The sequence below is a fragment of the Anomaloglossus baeobatrachus genome, chromosome 8 (assembly GCF_048569485.1).
Source record: "Anomaloglossus baeobatrachus isolate aAnoBae1 chromosome 8, aAnoBae1.hap1, whole genome shotgun sequence".
In the NCBI taxonomy this organism is placed as follows: domain Eukaryota; kingdom Metazoa; phylum Chordata; class Amphibia; order Anura; family Aromobatidae; genus Anomaloglossus; species Anomaloglossus baeobatrachus.
In genome coordinates this window covers 63,610,079-63,628,317 of record NC_134360.1, presented here as the reverse complement: position 1 = coordinate 63,628,317, position 18,239 = coordinate 63,610,079, and the positions used below count along the sequence as shown (strand labels likewise).

General features: G+C 51.4%; 1 protein-coding gene across 1 annotated transcript in view; it reads left to right on the top strand.

Moving 5' to 3' along the window:
• The window catches only part of LOC142249827 (stabilin-1-like), a 281,112-nt gene that overhangs the window by 114,205 nt on the left and 148,668 nt on the right, over positions 1-18,239 (top strand). The window contains exon 29 of the mRNA XM_075321739.1: positions 702-794. Within this exon, the coding sequence (XP_075177854.1) occupies positions 702-794 (93 nt within the window). The remainder of the gene's footprint in view (positions 1-701; positions 795-18,239) is intronic.

Genomic DNA, 18,239 nt, shown 5'->3' with positions numbered 1-18,239 from the left:
GATGCGTGACTCAGACAGTGACAGTCAAAGTTCAATCGAGTCTATGAGCCATGGACTCGGGTGAACCCTGACGTCACCGCGAAGACGGCTGAAGACTGCCAAGTGACGAGCATTGCAATCAATGCCCCCGGAAGTTAAGAGGACCTTCGATGACGTCATAGCCATGTGACCAGTCTGTAAGCCAATGTCTGTACAACATTCACACCAGACTGGTCACATGACTCTGATGTAATGGAAGGTCCTGTAGTCAGTGGTGGTTACCTGAGGGCACAGCAATGATCCGACGTGGAAGCAGAAGTAGCCAGGAGATAGAGTCTGTAGGACGCGTCCTGGGACTTGTAACTATAATCATAATATTTTTTAATAATGTGCTTTTTTTTCTTTTTTCTTTAAATCCCCTGGACCTGATCTGTAACCCGAGCTTCCCAGGAAAGCTCGTGTTCGGGATCGTGTGCATGATCTTTACAGTTCGGGTTTGCCCATCACTAATCATGAGACCTGTTTATATAAGGCCTCAGACAAAGAACAAGGTCCTCTGAAGCATGCACCAACAAGAGCAGTAGGGGTGTGTATAGGAATGTGAAACGTCCCTGCTTATTAGTTTTAACGGAATCCTATCACCATGACATCTTACAGTTATAAGAAAAGATGGATACCATCAGACTCTGCTCTCTTACAACTAATGTCTGATTTCTGCATAGGAACCAGTGAGCAAAGTGTCAGGGGCATGTGTATATAAAAGAAGATCTAATTTCCTGCCTGGTTGCTACTTCCACTGCATTTCCTCAACAGTTGTAAGTACCGTTCATGATCCGTCATTCCTTGTATTGTGTACTTGGGGATTTGGATTATGATAAATCCCCATCACATAGTTATGTAATTCTATGTACTCCAAATCTTATTGGTGCCAGATGAACTGCACCGTTATGGTTAAAAATCATTTACATCCGTCCATAAGTCTTTTCCACTTTGAGATCCATCTAAAGCCTTCGGGTCTCCGGACCTTTAACTTGACAGCATTGTATATTACTATAAGGCTGTCAAGTTCATGTCCATAGACCCGCAGCCGGTCCATACACAGAGTGTATTGCATCTATACACAGTCACACACTGACACACATCATACACACAGTCACATTAGAGGTATTATTAATATAGGGAAGCTGGCACAGCCTCACTCACCTCCCCCGCTTGTGTCCCGTCTAGCTACTCCAGGGCATGTGTCTGTACTGCACCGATTGGTGGCCATCACTAACAGACATGGCCGCACACAGACACTGCTGTATATACATCACAGGAGAGGCTGGGGACATACACGATACTGGGGGGCATACACATTACTGAGGAGGGGATGCATACAGCTCCAGGGGGGTGGATACAGCTCTGAGGGGTATACAGCACTGGGGTGGAGGGGGACCTACAGCTCTGGGGGGGTATACAGCACTGGGGTGGAGGGGACATACAGCTCTGGGGGGTATAGAAGTATGCAGCCCCCACATTCCTCCATATAACATAATGCATCCATATTGCGCCACATAATTTAATGCAGCCTCATATTACTCCATATAATGCACCCGCATATTCCTCCATAGTGTTATGCAGCCCCCATAGTCCTTCATATAGAATAATGCACCAAATATTCATCCATATAATATAATGCACCCCAGATTGCTCCACGTAATATAATGTAGCCCCCATGTAACAGCACCATGCAGCAGCCCCCATGTAGCAGCACCATGCAGCAACCCCCATGTAGCAGCACTATGCAGCAGCCCCCATGTAGCAGCACCATGCAGCAGCCAACATGCTGCAGCACCGTGCAGCAGCCCCCATGTAGCAGCACCATGCAGCAGCACCATGCAGCAGCCCCAGTGCAGCAGCCCCCATGCAGCAACACCATGCAGCAGCCCCCATGTAGCAGCACCATGCAGCAGCCCCCATGCAGCAGCCCCCATGTAGCAGCACTATGCAGCCCCCATGTAGCAGCACTATGCAGCTCCATGTAGTAGCACTATGCACCCCCATGTAGCAGCACTATGCAGCTCCCCATGTAGCATCACTATGCAGCCCCATGTAGCATCACTATGCAGCCCCATGTAGCATCACTATGCAGCCCTATGTAGCAGCATTATGCAGCCCCATGTAGCAGCGTTATGCAGACCCGTAGTCGTCTGGCCACCGTGATCAATACATACTCACTTCTCCTCATTCCCCCTGTTCTGCCGCTCTGACAGCTCACGGGGAAAGCCTTGAAACGCGTACACCTGTGAAAATAAAGAAAAGAGATTTACTAACTTCATCTGGACTCCTGTGGTTTGGCGCAGTATTTAAACCTGCTTTTCTCCTGTTGTCTGAAATCGCTCTGACAGCTCAGGACACACGCGCGCACAGTAATGACGTCATCGCGCTCCTCTGTACTGAGCTGTCAGAGGCAGAGCACTGACTGATGCTGCTGGAGAATGATGAGAGAGGCTGCGCACTGCTCCCTCTATCATCATTGCTTTCAATTGTATCGGCATCTGAGATGCCGATACAATTGAAAGTGCGATCCTCAGAGGGGGGGTACGGGAGGTGAGAGAGGCCGGTGCAGCGCTGACATTGGGCCTCTCCTCTCTGACTTACGGGCTCCAAAGCGGCCGCATGGCCTGCCGCCATTGTCTGTACACCACGCTGCTGTCTGCGAATGGGTCCAGGGCCTCGGCACTTGCCCAGGTGTGGCGGGTGCTGACGCCAGCCCTGATTTTACATATATTTTTGTTTAAATCTTCAGATAATGGAGTGAGAAGGGTTAAAACTGCACTGCCAGTGCAAAAGGATCACTTTAATCAAATCCCATGAAATTGATTTATTCAACGTGTTTCGCAGTGGATACTGCTTCTTCAGGACATCCCATTATCCTGAAGTAGTGAAGGAGTATCCACTCCGAAATGCATCGAGTCAATCACTTTCCCAGCATCTGATTCTTCGATCCTTTAGCACCGGCAGCATAGTTTTAACCCTTTTCACTCCATCATCTGCATTTCTATGGTCTTGATGCTGCTGCAGCCGTTATGATGCTGTTTCAGTAGTTGTCTTTCACGCAACCACTCCAGGTAAGCAAGTCTCCATTAAGATCATCACACTTATTTCTTAGATAACACCCTATTGTGCTCATGTCTTCTATATTAAATGTTTTATTTTTGTTTGCATACTTTATTATAAAGTCCTGAGCAGGTTTCATGCATTTTTGCCTCGCTTATGCTGCAGAAATACAAGAAAGATGCATATGCTTTTTTTTTTTTGTTTTTTATCTCTGGATTTCCTCACTTCTGGTCATGTGCACTACTTCTTTCTGAAGCCAGGACACATACAGCCAGCTTCTGAGTAAGGCGCATGACCGGACCTGTGGATGACTTCTAAGTATGGGCCATGAGCTTCTTTGAAGCCAGGACACATACACCCGACCCACAGAGGCATAATAACATGCTAAGTAGTCCGATTACCCACGGAACTAACGCCCTTGCGACTAATTCCTGCACTCATTAGCATATTATAAAAAATCTTTAAAAATACTTTTCCTAAAGCTCTGTTTATGTATGCTACTACCCTATTTTTTAAAAAAAAAAAAACCCTCTCCCAAAAATACGTAATTACTTACCGGTAATGTGTTTTTTCTGAACCCATGACTGCACCACGAGAGAGGGGATCCGCCCTTCAAGGACAGGAAACCTCCAGGATAAAAAGGGGGGGGGTGTACCTCTCCCCGCATCAATTGGATTACAGAGCATGACAGGACCTCCGAAAAAGGGAACATCATGAAGACATACCCCACCACCATAACTTCCTTGTGAAAATAGGAGCTGAATAATATACTGGTAACCCCTAAGTGCAGGGAGGAAATGTAAGGGTGCTGTCATGGGTTCAGAAAAAACACATTACCGGTAAGTAATTACGTATTTTTCCAGCACCCATGACGGCACCATGAGAAAATTACATAGATAATGACTTATTGAGGGACTACAGTTTGCAGAACCTGTCTCCCAAAGGTGATGTCAATGAATGACAAATCAAGGCGATAGTGTTTAAAAAAGGTGGACGGCGAAGACCATGTAGCCGCATTACAAATCTGCATGATGGAGACATCTGATCTCTCCACCCAGGAAGATGCCATCGCTCTTGTGGAGTGAGCCTGCAGACCAGGAGGCACTTCTTCACCACTAGTTGTGTAAGCCGTGGAATTGGCATCCCTGATCCACCTGGCTAAGGTGGATTTACAAGCCCTAAGCCCCTTCCTATGACCCTGGAAGACTAAAAATAGTGACTTGTCCTTCCTCCACCCCATAGTGACTAACAAATACTGCTAAAGACAACGCCTAACATCCAGGCAGTGCCACCCTATCTCTTCCTGAGTAGAAGGGTTGTCATAAAAAGAAGGGAGCACTATCTCCTGTGTCCTATGGAAGTGAGAATGTACTTTTGGCAAATAGGTGGGGTCCGTTCTTAAAACCACTCTGTCATCAAAAAACTGAGTATAGGGAGGATTTATAGACAAGGCCTGTAGGTCACTAACACTGCGAGCTGATGTGAGGGTGACCAGGAGAATAGTTTTTAGGGACAGATGCTTGAGCGATATTAAATCTACGGGCTCAAATGGGGGCTTAGTTAAGGCCAAGAGAACTAAGTTAAGATCCCATGAGGGCAGGGGCACACTGCGCCGTGGTTTGGATCTAGCACAGGCTCTAATAAACCGAGAAACCCAGCGATCTCCAGCCAGGTTATGGTTATACAAGGCACTTAGGGCTGAAACTTGTTTTTTAAGGGTCCTAACTGACAGACCCAATTCCCAACCCTTCAGGAGGAATTCTAAAATCACAGAGACTGGGGCCGGCTCAGCAGGATCTGGACCCATGGAGGCTAGGAACTCTCTGTTCCATTCCATATCCGCCCATAGATCTGTGTAGTGACTGGTTTCCTACACTGCATCAAGGTAGAAACTAGACCCGTAGAAAACCCCTTGCCTCCTAAAAGTGACCTCTCAAATTCCACGCCGTCAGATGTAACCTGTTGTTCCGGGGGTGGAAAGATGGACCCTGAGTGAGAAGATCTGGCAATTCCGGAAGAACCCATGGCTCGGTTATGGATAGACTGGTCAGCCAATAAAACCATGGTCTCTTTGGTCAAAAGGGGGCTGTCACAAACCACCGGGGGGGTCACTCAGAAATCCCCCGCGCTGGCTACCAGTACGTCACAATCGGGGGGTAACAAGTGGGTGTCACCCCTCCTTTATACCTCCCGACCGACAGACAGAGCACGTGACGCGCTCTCTAGCGCCCCTCTTATAGTCAGGCCAATTATGGAATTGCCCGACCATAAGCAAGGAGGCCGCTATACTACTTATGCCGATTATTGAAGGGTCCCCGGTGAGAGTAGGGTATATATTCCCCCGACCTCCGCGGGCGGAATATATAAAATCTCCCCGAATCTCACTGGCCTCCCCACAATAATCCTTGGCACAATTCGCTGCCACCAACCGATTTACGGTAACTATTAGCCGAACACACAGACGTGGGATTCAAGATCGAGATAACAGAACAGCCCAAGATTAATTATATAATTTAATCAGCCTAAAGCACACTAGAAACTACAATATATACAATAGGGAATCTACAGAATATACATATGTCAGAGTACAGTTACAATCAAAGCATGGGTTACAAACAGGCATACACAGTTCCAGCAGTTACCTTGTTGCGTCTGGCCACAGGGGGGCGCTGTAGACCAGGTTTCCAGGAACTCCCTCACAGGTCTTTCCCAACCAGGCCCCCGAGCAGAAGAACACTGGAAAATGGCCGAAGTAGGGTTATCAACCTGGGCAGATCCAGGTCCCCTCCTACCTTAGTGACCTCACAGGGAAGCACTGCCACTCCCCCTGCATGGATCAGAATTATCCAGCAAAGGGGATATTGGCCATAACTTTGCCTGGGAGCGTCGTAGGCGGACGCCAATGCTCTCATTGTGACAGTTATGAATTTAGCTACAGAACGAGGGGACTCATGACCTGTCTACGAGTTCCCATATGGCTGATATCACGCCTGGGGTATTTCCCAAGCTCCCCCTTCCATAAAAAAGGTGTGCCAGCATCGTCCGCCTGCGCAAACACCATTTTTATGGTTGCCATATTTATCGGAGATATGGCTTGCGAGATATGAACCATTTTTTACTGGAGTCGTTCTGTCTGGCTACTTCCAAGCCTTGCTAATGAGATACAACTCTTGTTACAGGGTGACGGCAGGGAGTCATCCTGTGTCCATTGTCCTCACATCATCTCATCTCCATATCAGAGGAGATGGCTGTTGGAGGTGTAAGTGGGATGTGACACCTCCACAGATGCTGGACATTTGAGAACAAGAAGGGAGGGGGGCACTGCCAGGGAGTGATGAGAGCAATTATGACTTCTAGTCATAATTCCTCTTCATATCCCAGGATTTACCTCACACCTCCCCCCTTTTGAGGGCGCTAGGGGGCAGCACACTCCGGTGTTCCCCCGTGCGCCCGTCCGCGACCTCTCCTTGTCGGGACAGCCCGTCTGCGTTACCGTGGTCACGGCCCCTTTTGTGGCGAATGGTGAAGTCGTATTGCTGGAGCGCAAGGCTCCATCGCAACAATCGCCCATTCGTCCCAGAGACGGTGTGCAACCAGCTGAGGGGATTGTGGTCCGTCTCCACGATGAAGTGGCGCCCGTATAGATAGGGTTGCAGACGCTGCAGGGCCCACACTATGGCCAGGCACTCCTTCTCCATTGTAGAATAGGCCACTTCCCTTGGTAACAGCTTCCTGCTCAGGTACAAGACTGGGTGCTCTTGGCTCGCAGAGTCCACCTGGCTGAGCACCGCACCGAGGCCGAAGTCACTGGCGTCGGTCTGTACTACAAACGGCCGCGTGAAGTCGGCTGCCTGTAGCACGGGCGGGCTGGACAGGGCGTCCTTTAGGGCCCGGAAGGCTGTCTCGCAGTCCACTGTCCAATCGACTGCAGAGGGCAGCTTCTTCTTGGTGAGGTCCGTCAAGGGCTTTGCCAGGCTACTATAGCATGGAACAAACCTCCTATAGTACCCAGCGGTCCCCAAGAAGGACATCACCTGCTCCTTGGTCCTGGGGGTGGGCCAGGATGCGATGGCCTCCACTTTCTCAGGCTCGGGCTTCAGCGTTCCCCCACCTACCCGGTGACCGAGGTACTGGACCTCGCTCATGGCCAGCTGACACTTTCCCGGCTTGATGGTCAAACCTGCCCGGTGGATCCGCCTGAGCACCTGTGCTAGATGCTCTAGGTGGTCCTCCCAGGTGGGACTGAAGACGGCAATGTCATCCAGGTACGCGGCCGCGTACCCTTCAAGTCCCTTGAGCAGGGTGTTGACCATCCGCTGGAAAGTGGCAGGGGCATTCCTCATCCCGAATGGCATCACCGTGGACTCGTACAGTCCAAATGGGGTAATAAAGGCAGAGCGTTCCCTGGCCTTGCGAGTCAGGGGGATCTGCCAATATCCCCGGCTCAGATCCATGATGGTCAGGTACTGAGCCCCGGCCAACTGATCGAGCAGGTCATCGATGCGTGGCATTGGGTACGCATCGGCGACCGTGACCGCATTGAGCCCCCTGTAGTCCACGCAGAACCGAGTGGTTCGGTCCTTCTTAGGGACGAGGACTACAGGCGAGGCCCAAGCGCTGTTGGATGCCTGGATCACCCCCAGCTTCAGCATCTCGTCAATCTCCTGGCGCATGTGTTGCTGCACCTCCAGGGAGACCCGATATGCTGAACGCCGGATCGGGGGATGATCCCCAGTGTCCACGTGATGGACAGCCAAGTCAGTCCTTCCGGGCTGGTTGGTAAACAACCCCCGGAAGGGGAGGAGGGTGGCCCACAGCTGGGACCGTTGGTCCTCCAAGAGCTGGTGGCCAACCTCCACATCCTCAATGGATCCGCCTGCCCTAACCTGGGCTAGCATATCCAAGAGGGTTTCCGCTTCTCCCTCCTCGGGCAGGTTGCACACGGGGAGCGCACATGCCTCCCGCTCATGATGTGCCTTCATCATGTTCACATGGAAGGGCTTTCGCCTTCCACGGGCGGGGTCCAGGGTGACCAGGTACGTTACAGGGTTGAGCTGCTGGTACACGAGGTATGGGCCTTCCCAGGCTGCCTGAAGCTTGTCCTGTGGTACGGGGACCAGTACCCACACCTTTTGACCCACTTGGTAGGTCCTCTCACAAGCGTTCTGGTCGTACCAACGCTTCTGATCGGCCTGGGCTTGAGCCATATTGTCGTGTACCAGTTGCGTCAAGGCCTGCATTTTGTCCCGGAAGCGCATGACATACTCGATGACCGACACTCCAGGGGTGGCCAAATCCCCTTCCCAAGCCTCTTTCACCAGAGCCAGGGGGCCCCGCACACGTCGCCCGTACAGGAGCTCAAACGGTGAGAATCCTGTTGAGGCCTGTGGAACCTCCCGGTAAGCAAATAACAGGTGTGGGAGATACCGCTCCCAGTCACGCCCATGGGAGTCGACCAACATCTTAAGCATCTGCTTTAAGGTGCCATTGAACCGCTCGCACAGGCCATTAGTCTGTGGATGGTACGGGCTGGCCACCAGATGTCGCACCTGGACTTGCTTACAGAGGGTCTCCATCAGCTGGGACATGAATTGGGTCCCCCGGTCGGTGAGCATTTCCTGGGGAAAACCCACTCGGGAGAAAATCTCCAGCAATGCGGTGGCCACCTTGTCAGCCCGAATGGACGACAAGGCCACTGCTTCTGGGTACCGGGTGGCATAGTCAACTACCGTCAGTATGAAGCGTTTCCCGGAGCTGCTGGGGATGGCCAGCGGGCCGACCAGATCCACAGCCACCCTCCTGAAAGGCTCATCGATGATTGGCAGAGATACTAGTGTGGCTTTGGGGTGTGGCCCCGCCTTCCCCACTCTCTGACAGGTTTCACACGAACGGCAGTAGGCAGCCACATCGGCCCCCATTTTTGGCCAGTAGAAATGCTGGTTTAACCTGGCCTTGGTCTTAGCGATCCCTAGGTGTCCGGCCATCGGAATCTCATGTGCGATCCGCAACAACTCCGTCCGGAACGGATAGGGTACCACCAACTGTCGGTCCCTGGGCCACGCCTCCGGTGAACCCTGCTGGACCGTGGCCCGGTACAGCCGTCCTTGGTCCCAGACCACTCGCTCCGGGTCCGAGTCCGAGGGAGGCTGTGCCGCCTGCTCCTTTAGAGCTTTCAGGCTGTCGTCAGCTTCTAACGCTGCCTGAAACCCCTGACCAGATGTGGCCAGAATCGACGAGACTGTCACATCTTCGGTCAGTACCCCGGGACCTGTGTCCTGGCCTCCACCTGACTCGGCTGCCACTTGGTCAGAAGGGGAAGAGCTATCGGACCTCCGGGAGGCCCCTTGGCTTCCAGCACTCCCACTGCGGGTGACAGCGGCCACAGCCGCTGCGACCGTGGGTCGTGCCTGCTCCTCCTCCGTTCCTGACCAAGTCGCCGGTTCAGGCAGACCGACCTGGCTTCCTGACACCCCGGTTGTGGGGGAACCCTGCACCGAGATCTTACCTGGGAGCACTTCCGCTCCTGGACCGGCCCCAATCTCACCTGCCTGTTCCCCCTCTGCAGCAACAGAACCCCGCTGTGAAATCTCTGGGGACCCCACATTTGCTGTGGTAGCCCCCACCCCACACACTGGTCCTCCCCCTGCAGCACCCTGCTCTCTGCTTATCCCTGCAGAGGGCAACAGATCCCAGCTCACAGGCTGGTTACTTGTAGAGGCATGGTCACACCTTTCTCTGACCCCCTCCCCTGTCACAGCTGCAGCTGAGTGTGTGTCTATGGTGTCTATGCAAGCAGAAATATCAGAGTTCACTCCCTCCTCCCTTACATCATTCATAGATAACACATTAACATTGTCCGGAGGCACGTCAGCACTGGCTGAAGGTTCAGCCTTTGGGGCGGGGCCAAACTGGGAGGTTATTTGCCCCAAATCTGTCCCAAGTAGCACGTTTGCAGGGATCCGATCAGTTACCCCCACCTCCCTCACCCCTCGCCCTGCGCCCCAGTCCACATAAATGTCAGCAACAGGCAGCGCCGGGTCAATGCCTCCAATCCCGGAGACAGCGAGGGTTTTTCCAGGGATCAAGTCTTGGGGGGACACCATCTCAGGCCGCACCAGAGTCACCTCCGAGGCGCTGTCTCGCAGTCCTATGGTCACAGACTGGCCGACGGTGACAGGTTGGAAGCTGTCCAGGGACCTACCACCACCCCCACCCACACAATACACCTTGGGCGGCCCTTGGGACGGGGACGGAGCCGGGGCCTTGGGACGCTGAGGGCACATGGCCTTGAAGTGTCCAGGTAGGTTGCACTGGTGGCACCGTCTTGGTTCTGCCACGGGCCTGGAGAGGGGAGTCGAGGGGGACACCCCCTGCAGTCTAGGGGCAGGTGGGGCAGTCGCAGAGTTCATCTTACCCCCTCTCCAGGTGCTGCTGGTGGCTGCTCTCCTGGCCTCAGGAGCCCGATTGTTGGTGTAGTCATCTGCCAGGGCAGCTGTAGCCGTGGATCCCTTTGGCTTCTGGTCTCGGATGAACTGGCGGAGATCCTCAGGGCAGTTCCACAAGAGTTGCTCCGTGATGAACAAGTCCAGGATCTCCGGTCCGGTGGAAAGCTGCAGGCCTTGGGTCCAGTGGTCGGCAGCTCGGGCAAGTGCCCACCGGTGGTCAGCCCAGGAGTCCTTTGGTCCCTTCTGTAGGCTCCGGAACTTCTTGCGGTAGGACTCTGGAGTGAGGTTGTACTGTTGGATCAGGGCCCGCTTGATGGTGTCGTAGCCCTGATCTGCCTCAGCAGGCAAGTCCCCAAGGATTTCCAGGGCCTTACCCCTTAAACGGGGGGTCAGGTATTTGGCCCACTGGTCCTTGTCCAGATGGTGCTGCAAGCAAGTCCGTTCAAAAGCAGTCAAGAAAGAGTCCAAGTCTCCATCCTTCTCCAGCACTGGGAAGTCCTCAACACGGACCTTTGGAAGTTTGGTGTCTTGAAGGTCACGTGTGGCTGATGAGGGCCGGAGCTGAGCTAGCTGCAGCTGGTAGTCACGGTCTGCCTGTCGCTCTCGCTCTCGCTCTTCACGCGCTGCTTGCCGCTCCGCAGCCTCACGCACTGCTTGCCGCTCCGTAGCCTCAGCATCACGCGCTGCCTGCCGCTCTGCCCTGTGCTCTGCCAGGAGTCCCTTGTAGCCCTCCTGGTCTCCAGCCTGGAGAAGGGCCATAGCCATTTGAAGAAGGCTATCCGAGCCTCCCAGGCTCGGTGGAATGGCACGTGGTGATCTGCGGCCCGCTGCGGAGCCTGGTGATTCACTGTCCATTGCAGAGCGGAGGGCTGGCATCTGGCTCGTTGAGGACCCTTGGGTGAGCTGCTCCTCATCTTGTCCATAATTGCCAGCTTGTGCGCTGTCCTCTGCAGAACGGTTTTCTGGCGTCGAGCTCCTGGAGGACTCGTGGGCAACCTCCTCATTACTGCCCACAGCACCGTCCTCCCTCTCTTCGGCTCCTGCTTTAGCATTGGCCAGTTGCATAGCTCTGCTCCTGGTGCCATCAGCCATTCTTGCCGACTTTTGGTCACTGACACAGAACTGACACCTGATGCCTCCACACACCTTACAGTATCTGCACTCTGACACTCTAGTGTTGAGCTAGTCTGAAGACCCCAGCAGCCACAGCTGCTGCAGGCAGTCTTTAGTGTCTGGGAGTATGGGTCTCACACTCACACACACTATTATCTCGATCCCACCGCTATGCCACCAATATGTCACAAACCACCGGGGGGGTCACTCAGAAATCCCCCGCGCTGGCTACCAGTACGTCACAATCGGGGGGTAACAAGTGGGTGTCACCCCTCCTTTATACCTCCCGACCGACAGACAGAGCACGTGACGCGCTCTCTAGCGCCCCTCTTATAGTCAGGCCAATTATGGAATTGCCCGACCATAAGCAAGGAGGCCGCTATACTACTTATGCCGATTATTGAAGGGTCCCCGGTGAGAGTAGGGTATATATTCCCCCGACCTCCGCGGGCGGAATATATAAAATCTCCCCGAATCTCACTGGCCTCCCCACAATAATCCTTGGCACAATTCGCTGCCACCAACCGATTTACGGTAACTATTAGCCGAACACACAGACGTGGGATTCAAGATCGAGATAACAGAACAGCCCAAGATTAATTATATAATTTAATCAGCCTAAAGCACACTAGAAACTACAATATATACAATAGGGAATCTACAGAATATACATATGTCAGAGTACAGTTACAATCAAAGCATGGGTTACAAACAGGCATACACAGTTCCAGCAGTTACCTTGTTGCGTCTGGCCACAGGGGGGCGCTGTAGACCAGGTTTCCAGGAACTCCCTCACAGGTCTTTCCCAACCAGGCCCCCGAGCAGAAGAACACTGGAAAATGGCCGAAGTAGGGTTATCAACCTGGGCAGATCCAGGTCCCCTCCTACCTTAGTGACCTCACAGGGAAGCACTGCCACTCCCCCTGCATGGATCAGAATTATCCAGCAAAGGGGATATTGGCCATAACTTTGCCTGGGAGCGTCGTAGGCGGACGCCAATGCTCTCATTGTGACAGTTATGAATTTAGCTACAGAACGAGGGGACTCATGACCTGTCTACGAGTTCCCATATGGCTGATATCACGCCTGGGGTATTTCCCAAGCTCCCCCTTCCATAAAAAAGGTGTGCCAGCATCGTCCGCCTGCGCAAACACCATTTTTATGGTTGCCATATTTATCGGAGATATGGCTTGCGAGATATGAACCATTTTTTACTGGAGTCGTTCTGTCTGGCTACTTCCAAGCCTTGCTAATGAGATACAACTCTTGTTACAGGGTGACGGCAGGGAGTCATCCTGTGTCCATTGTCCTCACATCATCTCATCTCCATATCAGAGGAGATGGCTGTTGGAGGTGTAAGTGGGATGTGACACCTCCACAGATGCTGGACATTTGAGAACAAGAAGGGAGGGGGGGCACTGCCAGGGAGTGATGAGAGCAATTATGACTTCTAGTCATAATTCCTCTTCATATCCCAGGATTTACCTCACAGGGGCTATCAGAATCACTGCTGCTCTGTCCTCCCGTATTTTCTTTAGCACTACAGGAATGAGGGTGAATGGAGGGAAGGCATACGCAAGGTGGAAGTCCCACTTGAGCGATAGGGCGTCCACTGAGTAATGATGATCCCTTGTATCCAGGGAACAGAATTTGTGAACCTCCCTTTTGTATCTGGTCGCAAAAAGATTTATCTCTGAAACCCCCCACATTTCCGTTATCCTGTTGAAAACGGACTGTGTTAGAGTCCATTCTCCTTGATGAAACCTGCTGCGACTGAGAAAGTCTTCCATAGTGTTCTCCTTCCCTCTTATGTGTATGGCCGATAAGGATTCTACGTGATTCTCTGCCAAAGTCAGGATTCTGCTTGCAATGGTCATGAGTGGCCTGGAGCGAGTACCCCCCTGGTGGTTGAGATATGCTACCGTTGCCCGGTTGTCTGACAGAACTTTGACTTGTTGACCCATCAGTGATGGCAGGAAGTGATCTAATGCTCTTTCTACCGTCAGTAATTCCCTGGTATTTGAGGAACCTTGAGTTTCTCCTCCAGACCATCTTCCCTGAATGAGATGATCGCGCAAGTGTGCTCCCCAACCATATAAACATGCGTCGGTGATCACTACCTCTGGTTCTGGGACTATCCAAGGTACCCCCCCTTCTTAAATTGGTTGTAATTAGCCACCAACAGAGGGACTGCAGCGTGCGAGGGTTGAGAAGGATGGGCCTGTCCAAGTGATCCCCCGAGCGTCCTGATGCTCCAAGACATCCTACTGGAGGACCCTGGTGCGTGATTGAGCCCATGGGACTGCCGGGATGGCTGAAGTTAGGAAGCCCAGAAGGGACATTGCACTTCTGAGAGAGATGCGATTGGTCCGTAGAACCCACTCTATCTGGGTCTGGAGAACTTCTACTTTGGAATCTGGCAGGTGACACATCTGAGTAGTTGAGTCCCGAAAACAGCTGAACCGTGGACAGGATTAACCTGGACTTCACTTGATTTATTAGCCAGCCTAATTCAAGCAGGGAAGCCTGTACTTCCTGTAGAAGGACTGCGCAATGTTGAGCTGAGGCGCCGACGATCAAGAAGTCATCTAGATAGGGAATAACAAGGACTTCCCTCTGACACAGATAGGCAGTCACTTCTTATATCAGCTTCGTGAAAATCCTTGGGGCTATTGCCAGACCGAAAGGGAGGGCTTTGTATTGACAATGGCAGACCCTGTCCGCCCATGTTCAGGGCTACTCTGAGGAAGCTTTTGAATAGAGAGTAGATCGGGACATGATAGTACACGTCGTGCAAGTCTATTACTGCCACGTGACATTGGGATACAGATATTTCACTATGGATCTCACTGACTCCATCTTGAAGCTGTCTATCCGAAGGAACTGGTTGAGAGCTTTCAGGTTTATTATGGTTCGATATGAACCGTCGGGCTTCCTCACCAGAAAGAGGGTGGAGTAGAAACCTTCCCCCTGTTCTTGTTTGGGAACCTCCATCAGAACCCCTTTAAAGAGGAGTTGCTCAATCTCTGTTTCGAAGGCCAGTTGTTCTGCAGGAGAACGTCTTAGAGGTGTAATGACGAACATTTTGGGAGAAGTGTGATGGAAGGACAGCTGAAGGCCTGATCTTATTAGGCCCAGAATCCAGAGAAGAAGCTTTTGACCTAAGCTGGTCTTTCAGTTCATCGATCCATATCGTCAGGGATCTAGCCGTACATGTGGCCGCGATGGCGGGTCTCAGTCCTCCGGCAGAGGCCTCCCAGGTATTTTTCAGGAAATTATCTGTTTTTTTGTCCAACGGGTCCTTCAATGATCCCATGTCCTCAAATGGCAAGGCAAACTTCCTAGATGCCTTAGCGATCGCAACATCCAGTTTTGGAGCCTTATCCCAGGTGGAGCAGGAAGCGTCCTCAAGGGGATATTTCCTATTAAAGGCGCCTGGAAGGGAATGTTTCTTATCAGGTCTTTTCCATTCCCGCGTAATTAAAGCTTGCACTCTATCTACGACCGGGAAGGTGCACCGTCTTTTCTGCTCCATTCCCCCAAACATCCGATCTTGGATAGATTTTTCGGGCTTCTCGTCTGGGATGCCCATAGTGGATCGCACTGCCTTAACTAACTTCCTCATATTCTCGACTGGGAAGCACTGGGCGACCTCCTGAGTCGCTATCTGAAGAAGAGGGTGAGGGAGAGGCGGAAGAGTCACATTCCCCATCGGATCTATCAGAGTCCTCGTGAGAAGAAGGATTTTTTTTTTTTTTTAAATCAGATACTTTTTTATTAAAACAGAATACATACAACGGAATAGCAAATTGGCATCCAAATTAAGTTTATCATATCTATTATCCCTTTAACTCCCCCTCCCGCCCTTTTCCCCGGCAGCAACTCTCCTCCCCGATACTACATCCCATTTAGTACACACTTAGAATACCCTCCAACTGCAGTATAGCAACCATCCCGTTCACCCCAATGTGCAGGAGGAACAACTAGTAACACAAATAAAACAAAACACACACATCAGAGGTCTCCGACGGCTATCCCGTTCCCAAACCAGTTTACTGGTCCATGACTCGTCCTATTCGCATTGCAGCCAAGGAGACCATAGCTTCTCAAACATTTTAACATTCCCCCTTCTTTCATACACTCCCTGTTCCAGCTGAAGAATACATTTCACCCTTTTAATGTACTCTCCCCTGGTCGGGGGGTGTTTTTTAATCCAGGACCTGACAATTAGCTTTCTTGCCACATACAGCAGCCTAGCAATGGCAATTTTCATAGTATTTTCCACCCCAAGCTCCTCAACATATCCCAATAGGCATATCACTGGTTCCCTGGGGAGGACACACCCATATGTTCTTCCTATCTTGTGGATAACCTTAGTCCAAAAGGAGACCAGTCTCGGACAAGACCACATCATATGAAAAATACCTGCGTCAGATCCCTGACACCTTGGACACTCCAAATTCCTTTTCAACCCCATTTTAAACATCAGTAAGGGAGACCTATATACCCGGTGAATCACGTATAGGTGAGATAGTCTGGCTGGTTCGCTCATGGAAAGTTTAGGGACATACTCCAGGATACTCTCCCACACCTCCTCCGTTATCGGCCCAACTTCCTCCTCCCATTTAGATTTAGTTTTAAGTGGGTAATCTAAAAGAAAGGTATGTAGTATATCTTTATACGTGCCAGAAATGATCCCCTTAGTGCTTCCTCCGCCCTTACACACATACTCCAGTACCAGGTCAGTCTGTATGGCCACACTTTGTTTAGCTGCTTGGGCTGCAATCGCATGTTTTAATTGACTGTAGTGGAGCCAGCCGGACGCCGGCAACTGAAACTCACTCTGTAACTGCGGGAACGATTTCAGAATTCCCCCGTCCAATATCTGATGCATGTATATTACACCCTTGCATCTCCACTCCTCAATATTCCCCATTTTCTGAATCTCCGGGAGATTACTGTTATCCCAGATAGGTGTAAACTTAGTTAAGTGGGTCACCCCTCTCACCCTTTTCAGCCTATCCCAGGTCTTATTTATAAGTGCCATTGTAGGAGATGTTCCACCCAAGATCCCCACCACACCATCCTCTAGTCCCATTACCAATGGACTTCTACCCACTATGTATTCCAGCACTTCTTTAATGCCCCCATCTTTCTCTCGATCAGACCAACCCCTGAGGTGTTGACATTGCGCCGCTATATAATACAAATCCGGATTTGGGATTGCTAGACCCCCCTCATCTTTTGGCCTTTGTAAAGTCTCTAATCGCACCCTAGGCTGCTTTTTACCCCACACCAGGTCCCTAAACAGCGAGTTTATCCCTTTAAATCTTTTCTTTGAAATACAAACAGGGGCATTGTGCAGTATGTATAGGAGTTTAGGCATTACTACCATCTTTAGCAAATTAACCCTTCCAACAACTGACAAATGTAGCTTGTTCCAGGCATCCACTTTGGCTCTCAATTTTTTAAGAAGCGGCCATAAGTTCACCTGTATGTATTTTTCTACTGGCAGAGATATCTGGATACCTAGATATTTAAATTCGTCCACACTCTTCAATTTGTTAGCCCCAGTATCATCATTTGTCCAGGTTACTTCCCCATCCACTTTAAAGAGGCTCGATTTAGACCAATTAATGGTCAGTCCCGAAACTTCTCCAAATTTCTCTATTATCTGCATGGCATGATCCAGTGAGGCTGACGGATCCCCCAGGAAAAGTAATAAATCATCAGCATAAAGAGCTATTTTCTCCTCCAAATGCCCATATCTAAATCCATGGATCTCCTTCGATTTCCTAATGGCCGCCGCCAGAGGCTCTATTGCAATAGCAAATAGGAGCGGCGATAGTGGGCAGCCCTGCCTCGTTCCCCGGTGCAACTCAAACGCTGAGGAGGTCATACCGTTAACTCTAACTTTAGCAGTCGGCCTATTATACAACAGCTGCACCCACTTTACAGGAGAAGGATTCTTAGGTATCTCAGAGCTCTTAACCCCGGACAGGGATCTAATGGATTCCCTGACCTCTTCCCTAATGATAGATCTCAGATCTAAGGCAAATCCTGGCTGTTCCTCTGACAGTCTGCTGAATACAGTCCCTGCACAGCCTCTTAGTCCAGGAACTGGATAGTTCCTTTCTACACAAGGCACATTCTTTATGCCTGGTCTTGGATAAACACTTCTTAGGCCTGTCCCGATCCTAGAAAAAACACAGAGACAAGACGACTGCTGTTTAAAATTGGTGAACTTTCACGAGATCACTCACCCACAGATGCAAAGAGGTATTACCGTGTCAGGAGGGACGTCATCCGACGTTCCCCCCTTAGAGGGTCTATTACTGTCGGGTTTGCCAGAATCCGCCTTCCGCTGGCTGTGTCGGCCATCACTCTACCCTGATCGCTTGCTGCCAGAGCCTGTGGCACTGCTATCCCGGCTGCCTCTTTGCTGCTGCCGCTGAGAGCCAAGAACCTCCTGATCAGACCGCGGCCATGGTAAAGGAGGAGGCGAAGGAGAAGGTGCTGACCGCTGTTCATCCATGTTCTGGAGTGTCAGGAGTCATATGACTCGCCCACCCCAGGGCTATGGGACACCCGGTGCCGGGC